At 39.7% G+C, this 27,520-nt stretch overlaps 3 protein-coding genes across 15 annotated transcripts in view; 2 read left to right on the plus strand and 1 right to left on the minus strand.

The window, feature by feature from the left end:
- Positions 1-9,829, plus strand: part of LOC143022575 (uncharacterized) — an 83,990-nt gene extending 74,161 nt beyond the window's left edge. For all 4 annotated transcript variants that reach the window (XM_076180858.1, XM_076180859.1, XM_076180860.1 and 1 more), the window contains 4 exons: positions 1,361-1,493; positions 4,601-4,753; positions 6,160-6,315; positions 6,429-9,829. In XM_076180858.1, the coding sequence (XP_076036973.1) occupies positions 1,361-1,493; positions 4,601-4,753; positions 6,160-6,315; positions 6,429-6,628 (642 nt within the window). In that variant the 3' untranslated portion in view covers positions 6,629-9,829. The remainder of the gene's footprint in view (positions 1-1,360; positions 1,494-4,600; positions 4,754-6,159; positions 6,316-6,428) is intronic.
- Positions 9,830-14,875: 5,046 nt separating this feature from the next.
- LOC143022581 (uncharacterized) lies at positions 14,876-23,914 on the minus strand. Of its 5 annotated transcripts, none has more exons than XM_076180874.1 (4): positions 23,697-23,914; positions 18,116-18,262; positions 17,682-17,786; positions 14,876-16,326 (listed from the first exon to the last, which is right to left on the minus strand). In XM_076180874.1, exons 1-4 carry the CDS (start codon positions 23,715-23,717, stop codon positions 16,213-16,215), a joined length of 387 nt encoding a protein of 128 aa, XP_076036989.1. In that variant the 5' UTR covers positions 23,718-23,914; the 3' UTR covers positions 14,876-16,212. The 5 variants fall into 5 exon arrangements, with proteins under 5 accessions (XP_076036989.1, XP_076036990.1, XP_076036992.1 ...); XM_076180875.1 differs by lacking the exon at positions 23,697-23,914 and adding an exon at positions 23,555-23,692; XM_076180877.1 differs by lacking the exon at positions 23,697-23,914 and adding an exon at positions 23,405-23,490.
- Positions 23,663-27,520, plus strand: part of Nbr (exonuclease mut-7 homolog) — a 36,662-nt gene continuing 32,804 nt past the window's right edge. For 3 of the 6 annotated variants that reach the window (XM_076180869.1, XM_076180870.1, XM_076180871.1), the window contains exon 1: positions 23,945-24,062. The gene's annotated coding sequence lies outside the window, so the exon portion shown is untranslated. Of the gene's footprint in view, positions 23,783-23,944; positions 24,082-27,520 lie in introns of those variants that run through there. The other 3 variants (XM_076180868.1, XM_076180866.1, XM_076180867.1) reach the window with 3 other exon arrangements.

Below are 27,520 nucleotides of genomic sequence, written 5' to 3' on the forward strand. Positions count from 1 at the left end.
TGATGTGCTTCAGATTTTATTTTAGTTAATGTCTGATGGTTTGACTTAACATGGGGACACCACAGGCACAGTAGTTAAAGGTCAGATATCAACAGATATACCATTCGCTAAAAATCATCGTATTGCTCGAAAAAGTACTTTTTAAAAGCATACAAATAAAGTTTTTACCTATTACAGAAGAATTTATTCAGAAAATTCACTTTTAATTGCGCCTCGCATACCACTTTTCCGAAGTCTAGATATTCAGAATAACTATTGTTTGTTTGGCAACTGTGACGTCACGAACGCGGAATTCCCCGAAGCGCACGGGCGGAATGTTTCGAATAGCAGACGACGCAATGAAATGAAGACAAAACTGTTTTTTGCCAAATTTGATAAGATGTAGATGGTGGAATTATATAGAATACTGTCAGTATGTTTTTTTATGTACATTAAACTGTAAATACAAAAAGTTATGGAAGTCTTGATATCTGACCTTTATAGGTCAGATATCAAGACTTCCATAACTTTTTGTATTTACAGTTTAATGTACATAAAAAAACATACTGACAGTATTCTATATAATTCCACCATCTACATCTTATCAAATTTGGCAAAAAACAGTTTTGTCTTCATTTCATTGCGTCGTCTGCTATTCGAAACATTCCGCCCGTGCGCTTCGGGGAATTCCGCGTTCGTGACGTCACAGTTGCCAAACAAACAATATTGTTATTCTGAATATCTAGACTTCGGAAAAGTGGTATGCGAGGCGCAATTAAAAGTGAATTTTCTGAATAAATTCTTCTGTAATAGGTAAAAACTTTATTTGTATGCTTTTAAAAAGTAATTTTTCGATGATTTTTAGTGAATGGTATATCTGTTGATATCTAACCTTTAAGGAGTAAGAATACATAATATTTTGTGAAATTCCCTAATGTTTGGTTGGCATATATTTGTATACAAAGTACTTGTCAAAAGTATATACGCCTACCCCTTGCAGTCACATATTGATGACGAAAATAGAAAGGTATTTTCCAAGCTGAAATTATGTAGATAGTATGTATCTGGTAACCCCTGTTCTCACACTGGGCCAACAGAGTGGAACGTGTAACTGCTCTTCCTATAGCAGTGTGGGACCAACTGGCTGGGTTCTCCCTCATGTTCTACTGTGTTGGCCCAGTGTAACAGCAGTGGGTTACCAGATACATTCAGTCTACATAATTTCACCCCAAAAAATGCCTTCCTATTTTCATCAACAATATGGAGCCACAAGGGGTAGGCACCACATACTTTTAATGAGTACTGTACTTGTATAAACACACGTATATCCATACACTTGTGCACTTTTGAGAAATATTTATGTGTTATTCATTGAACACAGGACTCCCCAATCCACCATAAGGACACAATTCTATGGTCTCCTGGACAACGGCAGTATCAAGCTAGCACCAAACCACGGGTCATGTTTACAGGCTACACTGATCAGGCTGATGAGAAAATTGTGGTGGATTTAGGTAATTTTTTTTTTTTTTTTTTTTTTTTTTTTTTTTTTCATCTTCTTCTTCTTCTTCTTCTTCTTCTTCTTCTTCTTCTTCTTCTTCCTCATATGATTTATTGTGGAAATATGCCTTGTTACATTGCCATGCATCCAAACAATGTGAGGTGATGGGTGGTTGAATTAGTTTTATTTATGTATGATATGATGTTGATTTTATCTTTATATATATATTTGTATATATATATATATATATATATATATATATATATATATATATATATATACAGTACTACCTCTCATTAACGGACGTTAATTAGCTGTGTTTTTGGTGCTGTTGTATAGTACTGTGCAATCACATGCCACCCAAAAACCCACCCCAAACAGACTCAAAATAGCTCCAACCAAATCTACAGCAACACTTCTCACCAACTGGACAAAAGAACACAAATACATACCTCATCTCTACATCAACAACACTCTAATACCACACACAAACACACCGAAAATTCTTGGTGTAACATACAATACATCCATGTCTTTCAAACAACACATCACAAACATAAAAAACAAATGCACCTCTAGACTTAACGCACTTAAGTCAATCACTGGAACAACATTTGGACAAAACAAAGAAACTAATACAACAATATACAAACAATGCATACGCTCAGTGATGAATTATGCGAGTCCTACATGGGCTCCTAATCTCAGTGAGACACACCACAACACCCTTCAAATCATACAAAACAAAGTCCTAAAAACAATTACAGGCTGCACAAATACAACAACTACAGACCATTTACACCATGAAACAAAAGGACCACCTCGACATGAGAGGCACATAAATACAGCCACCACAAACACATCACACCTGCTACACTACATAGCAGAACACCCACACACACCAAGAAACATTAAAACAACACCCAAAGACCTGTATCACACACAGATACTCTCTTCTCTTCCTCCACAACCACCAAATACCAGCCTCCGGAAACATATTCATAATCATATCACTCACCGCTCCATTAACACACTGAAAGACAACACACTACTGCATGCCAGACCCCCTGATATCCACCCTTCTGAATCCTCTCTCCCACGAAAGGACAGAGTCCACCTGGCCAGACTGCGGTGCGGCCACCACCCAGCACTTCTAAGCTACCAGAAGAGGCTGGATGACCGTATTGTGAACAGTTGCCCAGGATGTAACACTTAACCCCATACCATACAACACATAATGGAAGACTGCATTATACACAATCATGCACGGAAACAACACAACATACACTCAATATAGGATTTGTGGGAAAACCCAGTTTCGGCTGTGGCATTCCTTGGGGAACAACAACAACATCATCTCTATGTCAATCTCCCTCTCTCCTGCCTCCCCCCTCTCTTTCCCTCTCTACTACCTTCCCCCCTCTCTCTCTTTCCCTCTCTACTGCTTTCCCCCTTCTCTCTCTCTCTCACTCTTTATTCCTCTCTTTCCCTTTATTATCAATGATGGGTACCTGCATGTGTTTCCCCTATGCTTATCCTCAAAGTCCAACAACACCCCGATTTCCATTTGGCACTGAACTGGGCCCAAGGTCTTTCTGTATCAACTTCATCCAGTTCATCACTTTTTCACTTCATGAATATAGCCTACTTCGATTAACCACTTCGGTACAATGACGCCTAAGTAGGAGTCATGAGGTTCAAGGCTCAAACAGGTATGCAAGGATGCTGGCATCGGCGTCTTGATTTTATATATATATATATATATACAGTCCTACCTCTCATTAACGGACGTTAATTAGCTGTGTTTTTGGTGCTGTTGTTTAGTACTGTGCAATCACATGCCACCCAAAAACCACTCCAAATCAATAGATTATTCACCTCAACGGACACCGTTACCCCCCTTTTAGTCCGTTAATAAGAGGTAGTACTGTATATATATATATCAGATTCTATGAACTGGTTTGATCATGTTTTCTGTGTTTATTATTACTCAGAGTAAAAGAGAATGAATAAAATAGCAGTGACTTTATATTTTAGAATGCAAGTAGTGTGATGCATCACACATATGGCAGCCGATGCAGCCTGCGAGAATTTGACTCGTACTGAAGTAGTTGTTGTCGTTCCCTAGACTGTCTGTCCGAGCAGTCCCGTCTCCCCAAGGAAGGCCACAGCCGAAACTGGGTTTTCCCACAAATCCTTTATAGAGTGTATGTTGTGTTGTTTGCGTGCATGATTGTGTATAATGCAGTCTTCCATTATGTGTTGTATGGTATGGGGTGAAGTGTTACATCCTGGGCAGCTGTTCACAACACGGTCGTCCAGCCTCTTCTGGTAGCTTAGAAGTGCTGGGTGGTGACCGCATCGCAGTCTGGCCAAGTGGACTCTGTCCTTTCGTGGGAGAGAGGATTCAGAAGGGTGGATATCAGGGGGTCTGGCATGCAGCAGTGTGTTGTCTTTCAGTGTGTTAATGGAGCGGTGAGTGATATGATTATGAATATGTTTCCGGAGGCTGGTATTTGGTGGTTGTGGAGGAAGAGAAGAGAGTATCTGTGCGTAATAAAGGTCTTTGGGTGTAGTTTTAATGTTTCTTGGTGTGTGTGGGTGTTCTGCTATGTAGTGTAGCGGGTGTGATGTGTTTGTGGTGGCTGCAGCAAGTGTTTGTGTGCCTCTCATGTCGAGGTGGCCTCTGCAACGTCTACGTCGTGGGACCACCCCCCAACCCCAAGAGTTGGGGGCCAATCAGCAGCAACCACCCCTGGCCATCAGCTCTACGCAGATGGCACCGATCCCCAAGGAGGAGCTACGCCTACCTGGGGGAGTACCACTGAAGTAGTTGATCCCTTCCGTACTAGGTGGCAAACGTCTTTTCTGGTTACTGCCAGATTTTTTATTCATCAATCTGGCAGCTTTAAACTAGAACTGGGCGCATCCCTTGGTGCGTCCCTCCCTAGGTGCATTCCTCAGTGTCTTGACTGGCACGACTTTGCTCAGGACACCGAGAAATGCACCCAGCTCTGCTTTAAACATTTATAGCATTCAGTCAAATAGGAAGACATTTGTCATTAATAATGGTTACGTATTTGTACATATGGACACTGATTGTGTTTCCTTTATCTTTAGGTGGTACATTAGTGGATGCAGCCCAGGAGTGTACAGTCCTCGTTACGACCAACATTCGACGGACATGCAAGTTCCTCTCGATTATGGGCAGGGGTCAGCCCATAGTGTCTCCAAAATGGCTGGTTGCATCAAAATTGGCCAAGAATTTTGTTGGTAAGATAATTGATTGGCAGTGTAGGTGCATGTTCGTATGTAAGAATAATTTTGTTGTATCAGGACAGCTCCCTGATAAGGGGGAAGAAAAGCCTCCAACCCTAAGAATCATCCTTAGCAAGCTCCCAGGCTGACTTCCAATCCATCTGTACCATCTTCAGGCATAAATTAATAGTACATGCTTGTGTTCTGGACACCCTCCAGCTCATAAGACAATACTGACATAGTTTAGGCCTGGCTACAGACTCAAACTGCCTCAGGTGGAACAACCACCACATAGAGGGCACAGAACACCTCAACCTATATTGCTTCACACTAACAATCCATAGACAACTACACAGTGGGCCTGCTTAGTGGCTGTTGCCAGTTACTTAGGGGTTGTGGGTCTCTTGCAAGATACCTGAGGCAACAAATTGTTTGGTTTGTTATAAACTCTAATTATATATATATATATGGAAATAAGCTCCACTGCATGGACTTGAACCTTTGCATATATATATATATATATATATATATATATATATATATATATATATATATATATATATATATATATATATATATATATATACACATACATACATACATATATTAAAGCCTTTTTCCCCCTTACAAAGGAGGTAGCCAAAAAACAAAGGCATAAAGACCATTCCCACCCATTCCATCCCTATCACACTCCACACCCCTCCAACCTCTTCCCTCCCTCTTATTTTGGCACCTCCTAGATGACGGGCTATCCCTGCATCTTGTCCACTGCCCTGGGTCAGAAGCAGTGTTGCAAGACACAGCACATCCACAGCAAGGCCACTTCATTAAATTGCTGACCCCCCTCTCCGTCCCATCATGCAGAAAAGGAGAGGACGGGGAGAAACCCCTTCAGGTTACTTCAACATTTTTCTCACACATACTCCCTCACCACCCATTCCACCTCATGCATCACAACATCATCCATATACAACCATTCTCCATTCGCCCCTGTCTTCTGTCCTCTCCCGTCCTTCCTCAACAGACATTCCCCTCTTCCCCAAAGCCCCCTTCACCCCATCCATCCATCTCATCCCAGGTCACCCCATCATGTTCACTCCCTCCACATCTGCCTTCCACACTTCTTTTACTTGTCTTTCTTCACTCACCTTTCCAACCTCCGTTCTCCTCCTCCGTTCTCCTCCTCACCTCATTTCTTACTTTATCCAGCCTAGTAACCCCTATCATACTTCTCAGACACCTCATCTCAAACACATTCAAACTCCCTCTCTCTTCCTCTCTTATGTTCCATGTTTCTGCCCCATACAGTGCTGTTGGCACAATCACTCCTTCATACAGTCTCCTCTTAGCATCGTATGCTTATATATATATAAATGGAAATCCATTTTTTGTTTATTTATTTATTTATGTATTTATTTTAGATCCATGGAAGTATTTAGTGAGGGATGCAGAGTCTGAAAAGAAGTTTTCCTTCAAATTAGCGACCTCGCTGAAGCAAGCAAAGACCCGGAAACTTTTTGACAACTTAAGTATTCATGTCACACCTAAAGTGAAGCCTCCCCCGGATCAAATGAAAGGTAATCTCTTATCACAATTCATACAAAATATGTGCCAAGTTGAATAACATGTTTTCAATGACCTGGAAAATAAATAGATCTAAGACTATACCCATATTTTTTTTCTCTTGCAGAAATTGTTGAATGTGCAGGTGGGGAGTACATTGACAACCTTCCCAAAATCGCGTCTGAAAATTTCTTTGTTGTGTCTTGTGCAGATGACAAAAAAAAGTTCACAAAAATGAAGCAGGATGGCTTTCAGATTGTGGGAACAGAATTTATTTTAACTGGATTGCTTCAGCAAAAATTATTAGCAGATATATATAAATTGTGAGCAACTTCATAATATCAGTGTAAATATATTTTTTATATTTTATTTGTATGTAAATGTGCCTAGTATTCAACATTTCCTACACATTTAGGAACTGCAAGCTGAATAGTAAAGAGTTTTATAGAAAAATGAAATGGCAGCCACACTAATTTGATCACCGATAATGATGATGATGATTCAATATAATGTCACTAACTCCCCCTATCTGGAGGCTGAACAGTGCCCCTTACAGTGTGATAGTAATGATTTTATTCCTTCTGTACAGTAAAAGGTCTACATACAACAGTATGTAATTCTTGTTTTTAATTTGTTAGAAATATTTTGTAAGTGTTATTGTACTGAATATAATCTATAGTTTAGTTTTTAGGTTGAAATAAAAAGGACCCTTGAATTACTTGCTTACTTTATCGTGAATATTTCATGGGAGCATACAAAGTTTTATATATTATAAAGTTTACATTCCAGACTCCTCAACCAAAGCCTTTGTAATAATTAATCATTGCCTTGAATTTCACTTGGTAAATACCCACACTGCCACAGTAGCTTCCATCAGTCCTCTGACCTACCTATAGATCCTGTGGTTCTTAACCTTGAACCTGGTGGTACGAGACATGATAGCCAGTGCAAGTTACTGTATATTTACAATGAGAAAGCAAAGCAAGGTTGGTATCATTAACCCTTTTCATATGTTTGCATTGTATTTGTATTGGATGGGGGTATGAGAGTTTTTTCTGAGATATCAAGGGGTACTGGCACTGAAAATTTTTAAGAACCACAACTATAGATCTACCTAGGAAGAAACTATGTCCTTTTATTAGTGTTGTATAATTGTTGGCTTCTTTATACATCACCAGCTAGTAGGAGAGCAGTTACCAGTTCTCATTTCAGGAAATGTAGGGGGGGGGAGGCGCAGATAGTTAAAGTTAAGGATGGTGATTCAGTAACGTCGCAAAACTCCCCCTATCAGGAGGCTAGGACTGTGCATATTTGTAATGTGGAATTTAATTAACTGTGCCCTTGGTCCAACCTGCTAGTGGCAGGGTTTGAACCACTGTCACCATGACCTCCATAGCAAGTAGTGACACTAACCTGCTCGGACAGCAATCATCCAGATAGATGAAATTTATAAATATACATACATATATATATATATCAAGGCTTTTTCCCCTTTACAAGGGAGGTAGCCAAAAAACAGGCATAAAAACCACTCCCACTCACTCCATCCCCACATACTCCACTCCCTTCCACCCTCTTCCCTCCCTCTTATCTTGGCACCTCCTGGATTGGGTCATCCCTGCATCTTGCCCACTGCCCTGGGTCAGAAGCAGTGTCCCAAGACACAGCACATCCACAGCAAGGCTGCTTTATAAAATCGGCGACCCCCGCCCCCCTCTCCATCCCCTCATGCAGAAAAGGAGAAGATGGGGAGAAATACCTTTGGGCTGTATCAGTTTATTTCTCACACATATAGCAACACCAAAGGTACAGCTCAGCCACACCAAGACCTGACAGCTGGAGCTGGTTTGCCCCCAATGCTTTATCATATAGCAATCTTCCTCCTCATTCAATTTAAATAATGAAGCAGATAAAAACATCCCTTTGGGCTATATCATCCATTTTTCCATTAAATATTTGGGTCCAAGATGTCTTCTCTGGAGACTCATTGTGGGAAATCCTGAAAGAGATTTTGATAAATACATATACCAAAGGCTTTTAACCCCCTTACACAGGAGGTAGCCAAAAAGAAAAGGGCATAAAGACCATTCCCACCCATTCCATCCCTAATATGCTCCCCTCCACCCTCCTCCGTCCCTCTTATCTTGGCACCTCCTGGATGACGGGTCATCCCTGCCTCCTGTCCACTGCCCTGGGTCAGAAGCAGTGTCACAGGACACAGCACATCCACAGCAAGGCCGCTTCATAAAATTGGCAACCCCCTCTCCGGGCCCCCCCCCATGCAGAAAGGGAGAAGACGGGGAGAAATTCCTTCGGGCTGTGTCAAATTTTTTTCACATATACCTCACCCCCCATCCCCCACCCACTCCCCTTTATGCATCACAGCATCATCCATATACAACCATTCTCCATTCAGTTTGGAAAAGGGTCTTTCTATTGTCAATCTCTCAAGGCCACCACTATTAGATATTTATCAGTGTTCCCTCCAAATACTCTGTACACAGACTTCATCGTTCTAACATTTACATGCAGAATGAATCATGGGTGCAGTTGATCCTCTGATAATGATCGCCCCATTTAACGAATCAGTTAATGAACAAATTTTGTCTCTGTTAATGAATGATATTTTGGGGTAAGAATGTACACATATGCCTGTACACACAATCCCACTGGCTCAGTAGTACTCTGGCACATGTGCCGTAATTATTTCATTTAACAAATGTTTTGGTTTAAGAATGGGACACGGAATGGATGAAGTTCGTAATCTGAAGTTCCACTGTACTTGCCATTAGGGGTCCTTGCAATGTATACATTGAAGAGAATCATCTTCCCAGTTCCCATTTTCAAAACCCATCTGCCTTGTCTCCATTGGGTGGTGCAGCCCTATAATGATGGCAGTTTCCGAAATGAGTCTAAGATCTATCACTTCGATAACACACACACACACACATGATATTATTATCATTATTTTGGGGGGGGGGGCCAGCAAGTGTCATCTTTCATTGTCAGGAGTGACTGGTGTTGACGGCTTTCTCCCATGTGTGCAAAAACCATACACAGATTTAAGAACAATTTAGATACTAAGATACAGAGACGGAACGCCACAAGCGTAGTGCCCCTTCCCGTAGGATACAACTAGGTAAATACAAACACACACACACAAAAACTTGTTTACATATAGAAAGCTAACAACTGGTGACTGTTCCCCACCTCTTCCTAGTCAGTGGCACGGAAAAAAAAAAAAAAAAAAAAGTCCAATATTTCTTCCCAAAGATCCATGAGAGGTCTTGAGGACTCTTGTTGGCTGATGTAGGGCTGTAAGTTTTCAGTCAGTGGAATTTGAGGCAGGTTATGATTATTACACTGATAAATTTTGGTATATTTATTACATGCTGATTGTGTGGTGTTTATCCTGGATTGTCTAGGGTGAATTGCAATGAGTGGATTACATAACTGCCTGTCTTTTTATAATGACTAAGTAGAGCTACAAATAATGTACAACATACATAATAAAAGATAAGTAACTTTCTTGTGTATTTTTTTTCATGCACCATTTAAAAAAAGAAGTGGAGTCAATAAGGACCCAAGGAGTCTAGTCTACTCAAAACCATTATATTACCTAGTAGATCACTTTGTGAAGAGATTTTGTGGAGTTGTCATAGTGTGAATGGTGGGTGTATGCTTTGACTAGGCAACCTTCCTTATAAAGGAGGGTCTTTTTGGTATATGTCTGGAGTGTGGCATCGCAGGGGAGTGACATCTAGTGCCCTGTGTCCATGGAAAAATTGAATGAAGGTAAAAGAAACAAGGTTATCGAAATAAACACCACATGAGAACAGATCCTTTGTTACTATGACGTTAAGCTTGTTACAGCAAAACATACATATAACAAAGACTTATTCCCCCTTACATGGGAGGTAGCCAAAAAACAAAGGCATAAAAACCATCCCCACCCATTCCATCCCTAATACACTCCACCCTCTACAAATAGAAGTGCAGAGGTAATTATCAAATTCAACATAGCGATAGTTAGACCCATCCTTGACTATGCAAACCAGCATACTAATAAATGCTCCGTCCTTGCATTTGGTATTCATTTCGATAGAGTTGTCGGCAACTGCCACTTTCATACAGAAACAAGGTTAGCATTCCTTTACAATCTTGAAAAAAATTGTGTGACTAAGTCACTGGGGTATTATACAAATACCAAAGGCCTTTTTTCCCCCTTATAAGGGAGGTAGCCAAAAGACAAAGGCATAAAAAACACTCCCACCCATTCCATTCCTATTACATTCCACTCCAGTATATTATATGCATTCCAAAGAGCCTTCTTCCTTTTACATAGGAGATGGTTTCAAGTCAAAATACAGATCCACTGTCACCCATCCCTCACTTAAACATAGTATTGATGATGACTGATTTGGTTTAATGTTGCAAACTTGCCCATCAGGAGGCCAAGACAGTGCCCCTTACAGAGGACCTTGTAGAGTGGAATATAATGAACCATGCCCTTGGTCCAACTTGCTCGTGGCAGGGCTCAAATCACTGTCATTCAACCTCAGTCATAAGTTGTTGTTGTCGTTCCCTAGACTGTCTGTCCGAGCAGTCCCGTCTCCCCAAGGAATGCCACAGCCGAAACTGGGTTTTCCCACAAATCCTTTATAGAGTGTATGTTGTGTTGTTGGTCCTGGAGCCGCAGCGTCTACGTCGTGGGACCACCCCCCAACCCAAAGAGTTGGGGGCCAAACGGTGGCAACCAGCCCTGGCCACCAGCTCTACGCAGGTGGCACCGATCCCCAAGAGGAGCTACGACTGCCTTGGGGAGTACCACAATCCTTTTTCTCAGTCATAAGTAGAGATGCTTGGCCAGTGAGGAAACATAGGCCTCATAAAACCTTGTTAGTAACCCCATGATTCTTATTACCCCATCTGTTACTACTGACTGTCTGATTTTTATTAAAAAAAGAAATAATACTAATAAAAACAAGGGAGGTGAGCAAAACAAAAATAAAAGGCAATGTCATTGCTATCTTGGACTTTGAAGGCCAAACAACACTGCCACCCCTATGGCATAGTCATACAGTGTTCTTTTTAAGGTCCTTAACTGATCTTCATTCATGAGAGAATGTTGATCCCTATAACATTTATACCTCCTCTCTGCCACTTCCCTTCAGTCTCCTTCAGCAACCCTGTTACTTCCATTTCTCATGGTGCCTTGTGATCTTTGATGCCCATTTCTGGAATTTCACTGCTCAGCTTTATTCTCAATTTCCAGGTAAGTGTATAGGAGCATAGATCACACAGGAGAAAATGGAGGAGGCTGCTGGAAGGTTAGTTCCATAAAGGATTACAAAGGCGGAGCATGCCAACAGTATACCTTTTGGTGCATAACTAAGTTGGATGCGGAAAAAAATATATAAAAATGATAAAGAAAATATTAAAAAAATAAAATAAAAATTATTGTAATATAAATAATAATAAATAAATACGTATAGTTAAATGATGAACAGGTAAATAGTAAATAATAATAAATTGACATAAATAATAATAAATGAAAATCAAGCAAATGATAGATAACAAAATTAATGGCAGTCATTACAGCATCTTACTTTGGACATATACAGGAAGAGGTATAGAAAAGGTAGGCACCTGAAAGAGTCTGGCAGAAGGGAAGGGAGAGGGTCAAACAAGGAACATGAGGTGGAAAGACAAAAGGATGTGTGGGAAGTTGAAGGTTATACTGTCATGGGGACGAAGAGTGTTAGGAGAAGAGGTAGAGATGGCACGATAACATTAAATAAATACAAAGACAACTGCAGGAATGAGAGTACTGCTGTGGGTGGAACAGGGGGATAGAAATTCGGAAGAACAAAGATTTTTGGCTCCATCTGAAAACCCAGACTTGGGAGAAAGAAGGGTTTATTTTCAATAGTTCACTAGTGCATCTGTCCTTATGAACAATGTTGTCCTATTCCTATGTGTTATTTTATATTATGTGTGTTGGTATTCCGCTCCTGGAAGGAGGAGCCAAGAAAGGAGGGAGGGAGGGGTGGTGAATGGGAGTGGAGTGTGTGGGTGTGAAATGGGTGGCAGTGGATTTATGCCTTTGACTTTAGCTACCTCCCTTGTAAGGGGGAAAAATCCATTGGTGTATGTATGCATGTGTGTTGGTTTGGCTAGTTGGAGGTGGGTTTTTTGTGAAGGTGTAGCTTTCTTTAAAGGAATAGAAAAGAGGAAGTAGTAAGCAAGAAGTGGCACCAGGATAAGTACATGGCAATCTGTAAATGGGAAGAAACAGAAGATTGGGTAGGTCTATCTTATAGCAAGATCAGTAACGGCTTCCTGATCCAACAAAAATTAAGAGGAGTCCTCAATGAAACCAACATTATCCCCCAGGAAGAGACTTGTCAAGCCTAATCTTACTTGTTTCAGGGAGAGTTGAATTATTTCAAAGCCAAAGACCATGAACAGTACTGCGGAGTGAAAAAAAAAACTTCCCATTCTAGTGGGCCTCAGGGTTCCTCAAATTAGATGGAAATTAATGGCCAAGTCCTCCACCATTCCAAGTTCCCTAATCTCTTGTAGCACAGGGGCCATTCATGGGTTCCTTGTTCTGTAAGATGGGCATCATCTCACTTCTGCCCTTCAGAATATTTTAACACTTCTTACATTTGGAAAGCTTTTTTTTCTGATTTAATGAAGCAGCCTTACTGTGGATATTGTGGATATACTGTGTCATGCAACACTGTTTCTGTCCCAGGGCAGTGGATGAGATGCAAGGATGACCCATCATCCTGGAGGAGCCAAGATAAGAGGGAGGGAGGGGGTTGAATGGGAGTGGAGTATGTGGGGATGGAATGGGCGGGAGTGGATTTTATGTCATCATTTTTTGGCTACCTCCTTTGTAAGGGGGGAAAAAGCCATTGGTATATGTATGTATGCATGTACCGGAAAAATTTCAAACACTGGACTCAGAGTAACAGTGTTTGATATTTTTCTGATAACGTGGCTCCTGGACTCCAGCTCTTTATGAACATATGCATGTATGTACATTTGGAAAGCAGGGACAGACCCTCATTCTCGAGACTGGGCCCAAGATATGCAAAAACTTGAACCATCTTTCCTCCTTTTTTTCACATCGAGTTTCACAGTTGAAGACTGGTAATAGGCACCATCTTCCTCTTCATGCTACCAGCTATTAACACAATTTGACATCAATCCAAAGACAGAATAGCAGCCATGAGGGTGTTGATGGACTTTGGGGACAGCTGGCAGACAAGACCACTTCATGCAGATCCCTGTTACTGGTCTCAGCTGCAAAAAATTTGAGAAATTTTACCAGCACCAGATCTGGTCAATTAGATGTTTGATAAGAAAGCAGTAGAGGTAGTACATACAACCTGGTGTCTCAATAAATTAAAGGCCTGAGCTGAATTGCAGAACCCTTTTCACACAATGCCACCAATTTGGCTACTCATATAAATGCCTTGTCCTAGAATTGATGATACAGCTACTTCTGAAAGGTTACATTTGAATTCATGCAAAGGCATGGCATGTGAAGGAGCACTTAAAGCCTGCCTGTTATTTCCAATTTCTCTTTATAATCCTTTATAACTTCAGATTCCCTTGCAGGTCCATAAGAACAATGCCAATAACAAATACAGTCACTCCATTGCCCCAGATCTGTCTTGATGGAGACCCACAGCTCCAAAATAACTGGTCACAGCCACCTGGTCAGCCCACAAGTGACTCAAAGAAATGTGTTGTTATCCAGTGTGAGAGGAAAGCAGTATAGAATGTGCTCTTGATTTTCTGTGGTGGGTTGCAGATGGAGCCTGTTCTCAAACCAATTCTGTGTTGGTACCATTCTAGTACAGGGTAGGTTGATGTCTGGGAAGGCCTTGTGAAGTATAATACTTGGAAGGTCTACTGTGTAGTAATTGTTTTATGATCTCTGTGTATGGACAAGATGCAGGGAGGGTGGAGGGGAGTGGAGTGTATTAGGGATGGAATGGGTGGGGATGGTTTTTATGCCTTTGTTTTTTGGCTACCTTCCTTGTAAGGGGGAAAAAGCCTTTGGTATATGTATGTATATCTTGGTATGTACATGTGGGGTGCTGGGGCAAGTTACTGGAGAATTTTCTTCTGTTTAACGAAAACCCATAGGAATTTCTCCTCCATCTTCTCTACCCATGAGGGAATGGGGAAGGAGGGTCACCATGTAAATGAAGCAGTGGGCATTCAGGCCTTGCTTTGGATGTGCTGTGTTTTGATGTAGTACTTCTGTCCTGGCTCCTGAGTAGTGGGCATGGGGTTGGGATGGGCCCTTTATTCACAAGGAACTAAGATTAAAAGGGAGACAAATAGGTGATGGATGGGTTGAAGAGTGGTGTACATGCCTTGACTGACTACCTCCCTTACAAAGGGGAAGAAGCCTTTTGGTATATAAATATTGATTCTGTTTACAAGGGATTTGTGCAACATGATGTGAAGGGTGGGAGAGTTCAAGGGCTCTTGTACAGAACTGTGTCAATCATTCTCATGTGCTGCTCTATGGATAGTGAATACAAATGAACCACTTCTAGATCTTTATTAAACATAAAACAAAGGAAGTGTGATGCACTGTACATCATACTGAGTTTATTGTCATTCTTGTGTGTCAACAAAGACTGAATATACAAGGCAAGTCCCCATTATTAGTTCTCCCTTTCAGGATATGTGCACTAAAGTCACACCAAATAATGGGGTAAAATATTACATAAATAGCCAAGAAACCATGTTTGTAGAATTCTGATAGAATCATCTTTACTACAAGTATCAAGTGTACCACTACAAAATATACTGTGCTTCCACTTTGCATTCTAACTAAAGTCCTTTTACTTGGTAACTATATAGACCTGATTGAAAATATTTTTGTTCTTTTCTGTGCTTATAATGTTTAAATACAGAGGTAAATATAACGAGGTAAATACACACACATAAATGGTAATTAGACAGCTCTGAGTCCTAATATCAACTGGTTCTTGAAGGTGCAGGGTGTGTTCAATGTGATCAGTCTGCCCTGAGGTCAGCATGGGTTGAGTTCTTGGCTCTCCTCGACACCACAACCCACAAATTTTATATCACAACCACGAGTAGAATGCGAAACCATCACATGACTATATGGTTACCAACAGAATTTATAAAATGGTTACCATGTGCATATATACTGGACATTAAAAGGTGGGAAGAAATTGATCAATTCTCTTGAAAATATAATCCCACCCAGGGGCGGACTGGGATGTTAAAGCGGCCCGGGCATTTTTTAACTTAGACCAGCTCTGTGAGAGGGGCTGAGTGGCGAGTGAAGTGAGTTAAGCAATTTTAGGGGTATTTTGAGGCCTATGTAGGGCCGTGATTGACTATTTTAGATAATATCTATAATGAACTGTTGAAAAATAGAAAAATAAAACTTTTTCCCAAGCAGAGCTGGCCCTTGTAACAGTCCACTTGGGCACAAAAGAACTGGCCCACCAAGCAGGGATGCCATTCATACAATAATTATCATACATTATACGATCATTTAACCCTCTTTACGATGTACAATAGTGTTCCTCTTTATCGTACAGTATGTACTATACTTTTCTGTATTTCGTACGATTTGTATGATAATTTTTGATGTTTATTAAATAGTTGTATGGTAATATTGTGTTCAGAATCTGGCAACCCTGCCACCGGCCACTGCCCAAATGCCCTAACGGCCAGTCTACCCCTTATCTCACCACATAGTAACTTAGGTGAACCCATTTTGGATGTCTTCACTGTATTCTTAAATATTGAATTGCACTTGTTTCTAGACTGTGAAATCTATCCTCTTAATTTTTGTAGTGGAGATGAAAAAAAATCTATAAATAATAAAGACACATAATAATTTATGATGGTGCTTGACAGTTTTCGACAAGAGTAGTTAACTGACCATTTTTGTACAAATCCCGGGTTTCACTGCCACCACCAATGCATTTTCCGCCCACGAACACTCTCGGTACCTGAAAGAAATAATGTAGATATTTGGCGATGAGGTGAAAGTCCATAATTTTTTTTTTTTTTTTTTTTTCATAGCTAAGAATGACAGTTTGAGAAAAAGATAGAGGATCTCATAAGCATAACCACAGGACCGGAAAACGGCCAACATGACATAAATTCATAGAGAAGGAAGTAAGGAGAAAACATAGACTAGTGGCTCAGAGCAGAATGAAAGGAAAACTGGGATAATTGTGAAAGGGAGGTTAGTTAAACCTTGAAAATGTGAACAATTTAGCAGGCAATCAATTTAGTTAGTGTGTATGTGTGATTCACCATGGTCTTTGGACACATTATGGACTTGTGATGGACAACTATTACCCTCCCAGATGAGAGGTTATAGTTCATATAGCCTGACCTATGGGTAATGGTGACCTAATACACACACACAAACACCATCCCATTATTCAAAGGGGGCTTGACTGTGGACTTCCTGAATGGAAAGTCAAGATACTACTGCTAGAGGTGTCTAGTGACCCTGGTCTCTCTCACTAGAGAAATCTGGGGGTGAGGCAGATTGGGCTGATCAAAGAATGCTAAGATGGTTTGGGCATATGGAAAGAATAAATGAGGAAAGACTAGCAAAAAAAGTATGGAAACCAGAAGAGGATGGAGGGAACTTAAAGGGAAGACCAAGCATAAGGTGGATGGACAGAGTGAAGGGGACACTGGATGCAAGAAGTATGCCTATCAAATACGGAAGGGAGATTGCATAAAATAGAAGTGAATGGAGAGTGATTATAAATAGAGAAGGATATGATATGGTTCTAAGGCAGTGGTTCTTCACCTGGCTATCATGTCTCATATCCTAGGGGTACGAGACATGATAGCCAGTGCAATGGTACTGTATATTTACCATTAGAAAGCATATTATGCATTCATTGTATCCTACTAATTGACATTTCTAATTTGAAATAAAAAAGTACCTTTGTTCAGTATTTAAATATATCTAATAATTTCTCAGCAAGGTTTGTATCACTAGTCCTTTTCATATGGTTTGCATTGTATTTATAGTGGATGGGGGTACGAGAAATTTTTTTGAGATAATCAAGGGGTATGGGCACTACTCAAAGGGATATTCTTGTCTATCCAGCAAATTTCTCAAACGAGTTCAACAATTCACTAGTTACGTGCTTGATATCTAGAACAAAATATGCAAAATTCAAAAACCCAATAATTACATAAATATTGACTCCAAAGTATAATCTTAATTATACTAGCTTAAAACATCTCATCCAGACAAATTAATAACTCCAAACAACTGCAATTTCTAAGGTACCGGTATATTCTTGTGTTGGAAAATCACACTCATCATACTTACTGTCCTCGCTCCAGTCATAATATCCAAAACATCCTGCATAGATGTCCCATTAGGGTCCTTATCAAGCTCAATAACTTCATAGGACACCCCCATATCATTAAAAGTCTGGAAAGTAAACAGTGCATATAACAATCACCAATTTTTCAATGTATGCAGAAAACCGATCAAAAATATGTACAATGAAAAGTCTCATTAAATTCCAAATATTCTGATCTTTAGTCTTTACATTTAAAACTGCCCATAAAATGAATACGATTATCTGACATAATCTATGTACCAAAAGGTCTCTTCCCTGTCACAAGGGAGGTAGACTGGGTGTGACTAGGATATGGCATTGCTTTCTATATACCAAGGACTTCTTCCTTTTATAAGGGATGCAGCCAAGTCACAAAGCATTATTACTACATAACATCAAAACCAGCACTGGAACCTACCTTTTTAGCTATTTTGCAGTAAGGGCAATATGATTTTGAAAATATCATAACACAGTTTTCCTTTATCTTCTGCCTGACAAGATCAGCTACTGGACCTTTCATATCTACTGCAGCGACCTGACAGCTTGGTGAACCTCCCATACTACTCTGCAAAATAAAAGAAAATATATAACGAGTCAAGGCACACACATGCATGTCATAACAAATAAAACCCATTCAACCATCCCTCCTATCTTCTTACCTCAGGGGGTGGTTCCCCAATTCCTATGTCACACTGCTTAACTCAATAGTAATGCAGCAAAGTTTTCACAGCAGGGCCTGACAGCCCAAGCCGTTTTACCTCCACTGTTTCACCATATGGCAAGCAGGGCCCTCACATGGGGGGGAGGGGTGCATATGCCCTGGGGCGGCACATTTAGGGGAGTGGCAATTCTAGTCTGGACATGCCGCCCACAAGGCTGACAAAATAATTATAATAAAAAAAAGGTCAAAGGAGCCCTGAATATTTTACTGTAATATACGAATTTTGCGTTAGAATCAACAGAATATGAAATATTTTTCCTTTATCCTTTCTGCAATAGGGACATTAAATAACATTTTTAAAATGTAATTAATTACTTCACAAGCCAATAGCTATAATAGGCAGTAAGGGATGGTGATGGGGGGAGAGGAGCATCACTGAGAACTTTGCTCCAGGGTGGCACTTACCGGTAGGCATGTAAGGGTTCTGATGGCAAACTTCCTTCTCAGACACTCAAAATAAGTTATAAAGCTAACAAGAAGATCATCCCTTTAGGTTGCATAAAACTTTCATCCTTTTACAATCTCCCTCCATTCACTCCTGCCACCCATTAGTCAAGGGACTAATGGTGGATATCTGTTTGTGGTGGTCCTGCACAGCTGCCCACTTTCAAAAACTGCCAACACCCTCACCTTCTATCAGTTTTGATAGTGCTCCTTACACCTTTCACATAGTTTTGGACACTTGGATAATGAAACAGTATGCGCAAAAACCATTCATGAGTTTAAAAGCAAACTAGACACTGCGAGATACAATGGCGGGACACCACGAACATAGCTCCCCTTCCCGAAAAATACAACTAGGTAAATACATATGAAGAGCTGACAACTGACAACTGCCCTTCTCCTACTTCCAATGGGTGACATAGAAAGTCTCACACTATTAAAACATACACAAGTCCAAAAATTCTTCCCAGTGAGATCTGTAGGAGGTCTTGTAGACTGTTGACAGCTGCTGTGGGACTGGAGGCTTTTCACTTAGTGAAATTCAGATAACCAATTATTATCATAATCCATATGTGGATCATTTGAGTTTCCACTTGTATTAATTTTGTATTCTTTTGCTGGGTGCCATCTCATATTGGTATCCCTGGTAATGAATGAGCTGACAGGGGAGCCTAAAAAGCATTATCAGTCCTCTATGATACCACCACCTTGTTGTCGACAAGACTACTACCCAATCCTCTCATCTGTAAACTCATAATCCAAAAACACTGGGATTAACACCCAATAAACCACCTAAAAACAATCAAATCCCCACAAACACCAATGGCCTTCCTCACATTAATGTAGTTGACACCTTGAGGCAGCACTAATATGCTTAAGAACAGGGCACTCACTTACCAATGGCTATATCATGACAAGTGATGACCCTCCCACTTGTCCATGTGGTCCAACCCCCTTACAATACCACATATCCTACTGGAATGCATGCCTTACTTGCACAACTCTTTACAACAACCTCCTATTTTCTCATCTGCCCCCTGAAACAATTATCATATCACACCAGATTTTAAGCATTGAAATACCAATACCTCTACCATCCCTCCACACTTTCTTACTCACAAAAAAAAAAAAAAAAAAAAAAAAAAAAAAAGTATAAGACAAATATTGTACAGTGGACTTTGATGAGCTTGGGCTTGATAGTGTAGGTGGCACTCTGCAACAGGCGGATATCAGCAGCTCCTGTATATACAGAGGTAGTAAAACCTGATTAACACCTCTTTACATGTATTCCAACATGGATACAATCAAATAAAATCCTCTCCCTGCCAGAGCCCATCAACACCCTCAGCCCTATCTAAAGATGCATGTCATAGGAACTGACACACTCAGTTTCAGACTGAGCCTAAAATCTCTAACAATTTTGACTATAATTCCTCCACCTATTTTACATAAATACAGCTGACAACTGCCAAATGCTCCCCATCTATTACTTAAAACTGGCGACAGAGAAGAAACCCCACACCACTTCGGTATGATGATCCTACATAGGATATGTATTTTTTGTAGTTGTACTTGAGTTACTCCCAGATTCTGTGAACTGGTTTGATCATGTTTTCTGCATTTATTATTACTCAGGGTAAAAGAGAATGAGTAATACAGCAGTGATCTTATATTTTATAATGTGAGTAGTGTGATGAATTGTACATAAGGCAGCCGATGCTGCATGTGAGAATTTGACTCATACTGAAGTGGTTAACCCATTAAACTCCGATGACAAGATTCTTGTCATTTGGTCAAATAAAACAAAAAATCATAAAACACCAAAATGTTTGATCAAACACCAGAAAAATATGACGTCAGTCCTCGGTTAGCGCGAGGACTGACGTCATATTTTTCGGGTGTTTGATAAAACATTTTGGTGTTTTATGATTTTTTGTTTTATTTGACCAAATGACAAGAATCTTGTCATTATGTTTAATGGGTTAATACTGTACAGACAAGTCCAATGTTTCCTCCCAAAGGTATTTATGGGAAGGCCCAAGGACCATTGCCAGCTGACTGTACAGCTGTGGACTTCGAGGCAGTGAAACTTGAAACAATTACTATATTATCACCCAGGTTGTATGTGTGAAAAAATGATTTGATGCCGCATGAAGGAATTTCTCCCCATCTCTTTTTTTGCATGAGGGGACGGAGAGGGGGGTCACCGATTTTATGAAGCAGCCTTGCTGTGGATGTGCTGTGTCTTGCGACACTGCTTCTTACCCAGGGTAGTGGGCAAGATGCAGGGATGACCCATCATCCAGGAGGAGCCAAGATAAGAGGGAGGGAGGGAGGGAGGGAGGGGGGTGAATGGGAGTGGAGTCTGTAGGGGTGGAATGGGTGGGAGTGGATTTTATGCTTTTGTTTTTTGGGTACCTCCCTTCTAAGGGTGAAAAATCCTTTGGTATATGTATTTACTATAATATACCAAAACAGAACTGACCTGGTAACAGTCTCCATAAGCTTCAAATGCAGTCACCACACAGAAGACAAAATATGTACACTGGTCAGCACTTGCCTTTTTGAAACAGTACTACAAAGGATTACAAAAGCAGAGCATGCAGACAGGAGACCTTTTGGTCCATATCTAGGTCGGATGCGAAAAAAAAATCATAATAATAATAAATGCATAAATAAAAACTAATAATGTAAATAACAAATAAAATACATAAATAAATGCATAGGTATAGTTAGATAATAAACAAACAGGTAAGTAGTAAATAATAATAAATTCACATATACCTAATAATATATGAGAATCAGACAAATGATAACAAAACAAAAACAAATTATATAAAATAAATTATACTCATTACCGGTCTCACTAATTGCCGAACAAACCGAACAAAACCGAGAAAAGCCAAACAAAACAACAAAACCCAAACAAGGACGGGTTTTGCTCAAATGCACACTTCTATATATATATGGTTGCATTATTTGAACTATTTTCTTTAAAATGTGTGATTTCCATGTAATATGATCAAAGAGAACTTACGTTTTTATCCTCTGCAAAATTACCGAACATAGCTACGATTCGTCCAGCCCGCCGTCTATGATCACTGGTGGTATGGATCAAACTACACTCTTTTAAGTTTCTTACTGTTGTGTTAAATTACATGAAAATCACACATTTTAAAGAAAAGTTTAAATAATTCAACTATATGCAGTCTATTACACTAATAACACAACAGTAAGAAACTTAAAAGAGTGTAGTTTGATCCATACCACCAGTGATCATAGACGGCAGGCTGGACGAATCGTAGCTGGGGTCGGTAAAATTGCAGAGGATAAAAACGTAAGTTCTCTTTGATCATATTACATGGAAATCACACATTTTAAAGAAAATAGTTCAAATAATGCAACCATATATATATATAGAAGTGTGCATTTGAGCAAAACCCGTCCTTGTTTGGGTTTTGTTGTTTTGTTCGGCTTTTCTCGGTTTTGTTCGGTTTGTTCGGCAATTAGTGAGACCCCTCATTACAGCATCTTGATGTAACTACAAATCTCTTCCTCAAGTGATCTATGAGCCTACCCAGGGGCTATTGCTAAACTTCTGGTGGGCATTGGTCTTCTGAAATAGATTTGTGGCTACAGATGCACTCATTGATGTGTAGTGATAAATTGAGTGCCTTGGATCTAATAGGAAACCTCTAGCCACCAGCAATGATACAATAATGCATGCCAAATGAATTGAAGTAATTCATCAACCTCTTTGATACAACTCACACAAAGAATTACCATATCTAGTGGTAATGGATTAAATCTATTATAGTTCAACTAATTTTTAGTGTCCAGGTTAGGTAAAATTCCTAAATAAAAGGTTAGATTAGACAATTGATTTGATCAAGTAGAGCCCCACTAAATAATAGGTTTATTATGACAGTCAAGTGCTCCAATATCACCAAATCTTTACTAGATAAAATATTAATGATGTAATATATTTCCTTGCAAAACATTATCTAACTTTGGTAAAATTCCAGAATACCACAACCACATATTCAACATGAAACTGTTGTCCAATATCTCCTAATATAATATAACCTAATATAACCATTCCATAGAAAAAATAGATCATTCAAATGCAAAAAAGAAAGAAGCCATAAACGAATGTATTTGTTTGATATTAGTTATTACAATAGAACCATAAATTCCAATGTTTTCTTTTCAAAGTTCAGCAAAACTCGATGAATTTCTATCATTACAGGAGAAGTTCAGAGAACAAACTAATTTAACCCATCATGATCATCTCTGTACAATTACATCAGGTTTGTTTGATTCTAATAAAGTTAATCAAGTATCATGTATGGGTAACTTTCAGTTTGGTCAGGTTAGGCTACAGTAGAAAACTGTATTATGCAAACTTACAATTTTACTGAATTTCCTTACAAAGAACGTAAAGCATGTTACTTTAATGTTATAAAACTTAATAAAAAATATCTACATATGTCAAGTACATTAATTATTTAAACCGAATCACTGGGTTAATTGTTAACCTACAAGTTCCTAGTTAGGAGCGAGCTCATTAGCGTATTAGAAATTTCTATTATTATTTATATTTCAAATTTAGATTGTTATAAAACGTTTTAGTGTTTAACGGACGGAGATCGGAATATATTATGAATAAATGTAAATCTTAAAATAAATTACTATATCTAGTTTGCGATGCGTGAGGCTGCAATAATAACTTTGACTAATATAAATTAATTTTCGATAGAACGGGACTTATCAGTCTTCATTACAGCATGCATGACATGATCAGAACAATCAGAGATAAGAAAGTTCAACCCACCGACTCCCCGTTGTTAATCATGTGAGCCTGTGTCACTAGACAATGTCACTATATGTGGTCAGATGTGAAACTCTTCCTCACAATACGTAAGTATTGAAAGTTTTGTTGTAATCAAATAGTCTTAATTCCATCCATTCTTGTTAGGTTATAGTCTTGTATAGATTACATATTTGGTAAATTATTTGTGGTGAAGAACGTACATTCCTCCTAAAAACGACAGTTTAGAACATTTGACACAACAATCATGGTGTACGCTGGATAGTATCAAAACAGATAAACACCTCCCTTTTCAGTGGCAAGGTGAAATGTTCTTTGATGTGTGTTTCACTTGTTTTATTGACGAATATGTAAAGCAACGTTATAAAGGTAGAGTATGACAGATGTGGTAAGAAATCTCAAATAGTTTGCCTTGCAGGTCTGTTATCGCCATCAGTTATGTCAACAATACCATGGACTAGATATATAGCTAACGACATTTCAGTAAATTTATGTCCATCAAGTATGTGTGGCGTTATGGTAACGTAATTAGCTTGTTGTTGTATTCTAATAAATCTTATACATTGTATTGGCATAATTATTGATGTAGGTCACATTTAAGTTGGTCAAGTTAACCGTGATATTAAAACAGGTAAAATTTATTGCTAGAGATTGAAGGAAGGCACTAGACACCGAAAGCATCCAGCGTGTCTGAAAAGTGCTATTACCACCCCAATACACAGGGAAGGTGATGGAAGAGATAATGCCAGATAGAAACCGATGGTGATAAGCTCATTCATTATAGAATTGTTTGAAAACATGGCATAAAAATTACCAACCATTTAGAATATAATAGTTGAATGAATGAGAGCTAAATCATAAAAATGGCATCAGATTAAGGAGGTACATCAATCACAACTGTTATTTACCTTGAAGTGCTTCTGCTTCAAGGGGGTGTTGCTCCCCCGATGGAACTTGAGGCAAGGCCATGGCATAGCCGCCACCTTTATGGAGACTTGTTATGATATACTTCAATTTTGCAGAAGCATTCAACAAGATTGCCCCCAGAATACCACTCTGCAAGGTGAAAAAGGCAAAGATATGAGAGAAAATAAGAATGGGTAAATAGTTTCATTATTGGTAAGACCCAGAGAATAGTAGTAAATGGAATTTTGCAGGCTTTGCCTATAATCAGCAACATTCCACAGGGCTCATTCCTAGGCCTTCCTTTGTTTCTTATGATGGGCAGGGATATTGATAGTAGGATTGAATACTTGAGCTCGCATCATTTGTGGGTGATAGAAAAATTCTTAAACATAGCCTACCATCTTAATGCTCAAAATTTGTAGAAAGACCTAGAGAGTATAATTAAATGGACACATGGAAATCTATGTAAACTAATGGCCACTTCACCGATAAATTATAAGGTAGCCAGCCAAAGCATGCATCCACCACCTCCCATTCTACTCATATCTATCATGTATTTCTCTCTCCTCTTAGCACATTGTGGATAAAAGGTCATCCCAGTCTCATACCTACTGCCAAGTTCAGAACCAATGCAGCAAGGCACAGTGCATCCACATCAGGGCCAACCACTTTATTTATATGACTACCCTCCCTTCTTGCCTCTTCATTTGAAAAATGGAAAACACGAGGAGAAATCCCTTTGTGCTGCATCAAATTAATGTCCATACAAAACCATTCTCCACTCACACCTATCCCATGCCATCTCCTTTCCCTTCTCAACAGATATTCCCCCATTTGCTCAAAGCCATCAATCCATCTCACTTTCAATCTTCTCAAGTTCACTCCGTCCACCTGCTCCACACTCTTTTTGCTAATTTTTCCTTACATATTCTTTCCATGTGCCGTGACCACTCTGATCTTTCATCAGACCTATCTGCCAGCCCCCTTCTGCTCATCTCCTCAACCACTCATTTCTCTTTATGACCCCTGCTGTATATCTTAGACACTTCATCTCAAACACATTTAGATACCTCCTTTTTTCCCCTTTAAATTTCAGACACTTCATCTCAAACACATTTAGATACCTCCTTTTTTCCCCTTTAAATTTCAGTCTCTGCCCCATATGGTGTTGTAGACATAATCAACCCTTCATGCAATCTTCTCTCTGCATTCATTTCCAGATATCAATTTCTCTTGACCCTTTTCATATCCCCAAGACAACACTCGGTTCTCTGAATCCACAAGAGCACCTCCACCCCCACTCCTCCATCTCTTACTACATGTAAACCTAAATACAGTCGAACCTCGAATGCCTGGACCCTCGTATGACCGGTCAAAATGAACAAAGGGCGGACTTTTCAAGCAAAGTTCCCTATTTGTCCGGTAGGTGGCAGCGACGGCCGTACACGTGTACTCAAACCCGGCCCAGTCAAGCCACCACCAGGGCTGCCATTTCGTAGAATTTTGTCCCAAAACGTAGTAAAATAGCAGCATGTGGCAACTGCACAAGGACACGAGAATTTTTTTTCTACATATCAGCGGCCTGTTAAAAACATTGAAAAACTCAAACTTTTGTTTAAAAATCATAGAACTAGTTATCAAATAATAAATGGTACATCAAAATATGACTTTTATTGGTAATTGTGTTACTTATAAAATATTATACCCCAAAAGATAGGTTTTTACCATGTAGAAAAAAATTCTACGCTAAAGTTTCAGCTCTCTTTTAGCGATAATAATATAAAAAAAAATTTTTTATATCTTACTGAAGATGTTAGGGCATGGGGGCCTTATATACATTCAAGAATAAAAAAAAACTAAAACCAACATTTTGTCAAAGTTTGACAAGTATATCTTGCTATGAAAGTCTGCACACGCCCGAGAAAAATGTATGCCCCGGTATGGCAACACTCCTATTCTACACGGCAGTGTAGAAAACGCGGCAACCCTGGCCGCCACCACTGTCCTGCATGCATACCTTCCGATATTTACAGTGTACGTAATAAAAAATACAGTACAGTACACTGTGTATACAGTACATTTACATGCCTGTATTACAGTTATTATTACAGAATTATTAGTATAGTATTATTATTACAGTATTGTTATTATTACATTACCTATATGTATACCGCTACAAAAATCTATGGGTGTTAGGGCGATATTTTCGATGACCGGACTTTTGGCATGACCGGACCACCCTTCCCCCCAATTAGTCCAGGCTTTCGAGGTTCGACTATACTTAAAACTATCTTCTTCTTATATATAGCCTCTCTACTCTAAAACTTACCTCCAATTTACTGCCACCTTTCCCTTTGTACAACCTATAACCTTGGTTTTACCCACATTTACTTTTAACTTCCTCCTATCACATACCTTTCCAAACTCCTTCACCAACTGCCTTAGCCTCTCCTCTAACCCAGCCACAAGTACAATGTCATTAGCAATTAATAAATGGCTCATGTCCCACTTCCTGCTACTCTCTCCAAACATCTCCAATCCTCTGCCTATCGCCCTTGCATTTACCTCCTGTATCCTGTCTGTGTACATTTTGAACAACCATGGCGATGGTACACCCCCTACTGAAGCCCCCTCCTTCACCTCAAACCACTCATGCTCACCATTCATAGACATAACACAAGCTCTATTACTCAAAATTTTGACTGACTTTAACCCAATAACTGCGCACTCCACACCCCTCCACCCTCCCTCCCATCTTAGCACCTCCTGGATGACGGGTCATCCCTGCACCTTGTCCACTGCCCTGGGTCAGAGGCAGTGTCGCAAGGCACAGCACATCCACAGCAAGGCCGCTTCATTAAATCAGCCCCCCCCCCCCTCCGTCCCCCCATGCATAAAAGGAGAAGACCAGAAGAAATCCC

This window comes from Oratosquilla oratoria, unplaced genomic scaffold, assembly GCF_046742065.1.
Source record: "Oratosquilla oratoria isolate Oo_2021 unplaced genomic scaffold, ASM4674206v1 SCAFFOLD120, whole genome shotgun sequence".
NCBI classification, from domain to species: domain Eukaryota; kingdom Metazoa; phylum Arthropoda; class Malacostraca; order Stomatopoda; family Squillidae; genus Oratosquilla; species Oratosquilla oratoria.

Excerpts from the sequence above, each read along its gene's own strand:
- LOC143022581 (XM_076180873.1), bottom strand. The coding sequence starts at position 21,929 with ATGTTCGGTAATTTTGCAGAGGATAAAAAC. Across the intron at positions 18,263-21,899 it reads ATTTTGCAGAGGATAAAAAC|AGTAGTATGGGAGGTTCACC; the intron begins GTAAGTTCTCTT and ends TTTATTTTGCAG. Across the intron at positions 17,787-18,115 it reads ACTGCAAAATAGCTAAAAAG|ACTTTTAATGATATGGGGGT; the intron begins GTAGGTTCCAGT and ends TTTACTTTCCAG.